The sequence below is a fragment of the Sesamum indicum genome, linkage group LG5 (genome assembly GCF_000512975.1).
Source record: "Sesamum indicum cultivar Zhongzhi No. 13 linkage group LG5, S_indicum_v1.0, whole genome shotgun sequence".
In the NCBI taxonomy this organism is placed as follows: domain Eukaryota; kingdom Viridiplantae; phylum Streptophyta; class Magnoliopsida; order Lamiales; family Pedaliaceae; genus Sesamum; species Sesamum indicum.
The window spans coordinates 8,155,223-8,158,874 of record NC_026149.1 but is presented as its reverse complement, the minus strand read 5'-3'; the positions used below and the strand labels follow the sequence as shown (position 1 = coordinate 8,158,874).

General features: G+C 33.8%; 1 protein-coding gene across 2 annotated transcripts; it reads left to right on the top strand.

Moving 5' to 3' along the window:
- On the top strand, positions 1,164-3,296 carry LOC105162253. Of its 2 annotated transcripts, none has more exons than XM_011080246.2 (4): positions 1,164-1,275; positions 1,387-1,632; positions 1,743-1,883; positions 2,574-3,294. In XM_011080246.2, the coding sequence occupies exons 1-4, from the start codon at positions 1,273-1,275 to the stop codon at positions 2,916-2,918; spliced, it is 735 nt and encodes a 244-aa protein (XP_011078548.1). In that variant the 5' UTR covers positions 1,164-1,272; the 3' UTR covers positions 2,919-3,294. The 2 variants fall into 2 exon arrangements, with proteins under 2 accessions (XP_011078548.1, XP_011078549.1); XM_011080247.2 differs by having other exon boundaries at positions 1,178-1,275; positions 1,396-1,632; positions 2,574-3,296.

Below are 3,652 nucleotides of genomic sequence, written 5' to 3'. Positions count from 1 at the left end.
TTCTAAAAAGATAAAAGATTAAAATGTCAAAATACAAAGAATACATGACGAAAATTGCAATTGACCTTATTTATACTATTTATTAAGTTTGAGGGGTTTAAGTATAAGCATCTTGCTAACAAAAATGTGTATTAACTAAAATACCACTAGAAAATATGATATTTTACTACGATTAATACTATAGCCAAAGAAAAGAAAATCATAACAAATACAAATCAATTATGGCTTCGCAACGACGACCATTGCCCGTTGTTTCTGCAAATGCGATCAATACATTAATCATGGTAAAAAACATAGCAAATGTTTCCATGGCGAATATAGATAATCGTAGTAAAAATTTATATTTTTGCTTTGATTTTATTAAACCATTGTTAATAGTATTCATTTATCATAATTTTTAAGCCGTGGCGATTCATAGTGTAGTGAAAGCTGAAATTTTTTTGTAGTGTACCCTTAAATTTATAAGTCACTTTTAAGTTAATTAAGGGTAGAAATCAATTTTCATTCTATATTTTATTAATATCAACAAATTCGATAAATCTTCACTAACAGAAGAATTTATTTGTTAGATGGAAGCAAACATCAGGGATGCTAGATGTAATTTCCCAAATCACAGAAGATCTACGTGTAATTACACCAAATCTCAAAAAAAGGGAGTGTAATTATCCCTATTTTTTATACAAATGAAGCCCTTCTCTTTAAACTTTTCTACAAAAACATTCTATTTGTGCAAATTTAAAAAAAAATATATATTTGGAAATAAATCAGTTATGATCAATTATCTATTTTTCTTTGATTTCATATAATTAAATTAAAATAATAAAAATTTAAATTATACACATCAACCTTCAATAACTACTCCCAATATAAAATCATTCAATTTCCACTACATATAAATACCTTCCACACGCCTTGTTTACGGCATGTTTACAATTCATTTCACCGCATCATGGGATGGTTATATTTAGACTATCATAACAATATTTTTTAATAATTTGCTTGGACTGTAGATCAGCCCCACCTCATGACTCGAACAAGAAGTCGAAAATGACGCTTTTACCCCCCTAATTAAATAGAATTCCCATAGAATCATCATGTACCCAAAGAAATAAAATAAAATGGCCTCCCATCCCTTGTGGCACTCCATAAATAACAGTAGCGACCATACCCTAAGCCCCTCTCTTCCTCGAGTCACACTGACACCGCCTTACTTCATAGCTAATCAAGCTAAAGGAGAGAAAAACATCCCTTACTTAGCCAATTTGCGCAATCATGGTACGTCGTTTTCATGTTCAATTTCACCTGTTATCTACATGTTCTAGAACATACATATCCCTTTTGTTTTTCCTTCTTTGTTATGATCGGAATTCGACCTCGAAATTTTAGGGACATCAGAAGCCTGCATGGTTGGAAGCCCTCTACGTGCAGAAATTCTTCTCCCCTTGCTCAATTCACGAAGCTGCCAAGAAAAACGAGAAGAATATATGTTGCTTGGATTGCTGCACGAGCATTTGCCCTCACTGCGTCCTGTCTCATCGATCCCACAGGTTGCTGCAGATTCGTCGGTACGTTTACCATGAGGTTGTCCGGTTGGAGGACCTTGAGAAGCTTATGGACTGCTCCAACATTCAGGTAATTATGAATTGTGATTAACTTAATCAATTTTGAACCTTTTTTAGCTTGATTTTGATGCTTGGTTTGCTGAATGAGGTCATGTGTATGAAATTCTACTCTGGCGACAGGCCTATACGATCAACGCTGCGAAAGTGGTGTTCATCAAGAAGAGGCCTCAAAACAGACAGTTCAAAGGGTCTGGAAACTATTGCACGTCCTGTGACCGGAGCCTCCAAGAACCCTTTATCCATTGCTCTCTAGGTTGCAAGGTACCGCGTTTTTTTTTTTTTTTTGTGGTAAATCTGGGTCCATATGAAATCATTGAAGTTGAATTGCATATCGTCATAAATTTCTGCAATATATATGAAAGTAATTATACAATTAACCCTGTACTGAATAATCATTTTATTGAATGATTTAAAATTTTTAGATGGGGTGATTAATCGACAATCTGAATTTAATTTTACTCGTAATTGGGAAAGAAAGATCCCTGCTCAATTGATTAAGAGATGGGGTTTTCAAGATTTTTGACGCCAGCCCCAATCAGAGGATTTGAATTTTGAAATGATCCCACGATCTCTCGATAATATATATATATATATATATATATATGTTGATAAAATAAGGGCATTGATTAATATCAATTTTAGCAACTTACAGTTCTATTAAAATTCAAATTACGAGAATTATAAAGCCCTGCATCATCAATGGCCTTCTTCGCATGGTGGAGTGTTTTTATTTTTGTTTGTTTTAACAAAGATCAAAGCTGGTTTCCAACTCTATCTTTTTCTTGTGGTGGAGTACCATATATATACTTTTTTAGGTCTAGGGTTTCGTCAAATTTCGTGCAGCCGTAACTGTAACTCTCTTTTTATATAGTAATTGAGTAAATTAGGCAATTTTGATAATTACAAATTCATTTGTGATAAATCTTGGTATATATTTACTCTTATGATCAGGTTGATTTTGTGCTTAAACACCACAAGGATCTCTCTCCTTTCTTGAGAGTGTGCAAAACTCTACAACTTAGTCCAGATTTCTTCATTCCTCAAGACATGGGAGACGACGAAACGACGAACGAAACACCTCATTCGACCATTGTGGACAGCAGCGACGAGCACTTGAGCTCGACGTCGGGCTCGTCGGGCTCCGAGAACATGAGCTTTGCTTGCACTGAGTTTGTAAGGAAGAAGAGAAGTGGACTGTATGTTTGTGGAAGATTGGCTAGTAAGATATCGGACGAGGACATGGCCACTAGCATGAGCAGAAGGAAAGGAGTTCCTCATAGGTCACCTTTGTGTTAGAAAATTGAGGGGAAAAATAAAAAAATAATAATAATTATTATTAATTACTATTTTTTTCCGGAAATTAGGAAAAGAAAATCATATCAGTTTCCTGCGGCATTTTGGGTTAATTATTGTTAAACACTTGGTCGGGGTCTTTTGTCTTAATGGCATCACGTGTTTCCCATTTCCCAAGTTAGGGTTTTGTACATTTTCTTGATTTTCTTTTTCAACTTACATTTTAGTATGGTGATTATGTAGAGACTTTTTTGGTGTTTCTATGTAAGGTGCCTCTGCTGTCTCAAGTCTCGAACCCCCAAAAATCAGACAATTTAGTAAAGGAATAAAATAACTATAGACAATATTTTATGTTGCAACTTGTTTTATTTTATGGCCCGATTTTTGTTCTTGTGATGTTTCTGTACTTCATGAGCTAATTAGACTTGTAATTTGACACTTGGGGTTCAACACAAGGGGAAATAACATTTTTGAACTTATAAGTTAATTAAGCTTGTGTAATTTTTGTTCTCATTCAATATAAGATTAGTATTTTTAGTCCTGCAACTTATAAAATTTATTATTTTAGTCCTTATTTATTTTTTTCTCCTACAATTTAACAGTGTTTTGGCTAAAAGGAAAATTGACACATTTTTCAACTTCAAACCACTTTCGGAGGAAAATATAACTATATTTGAGGGAAAAAAAATAAATCCTGAAGGAGATTACGGCAAAAAAGGGATATTTCTCTCTTCTCT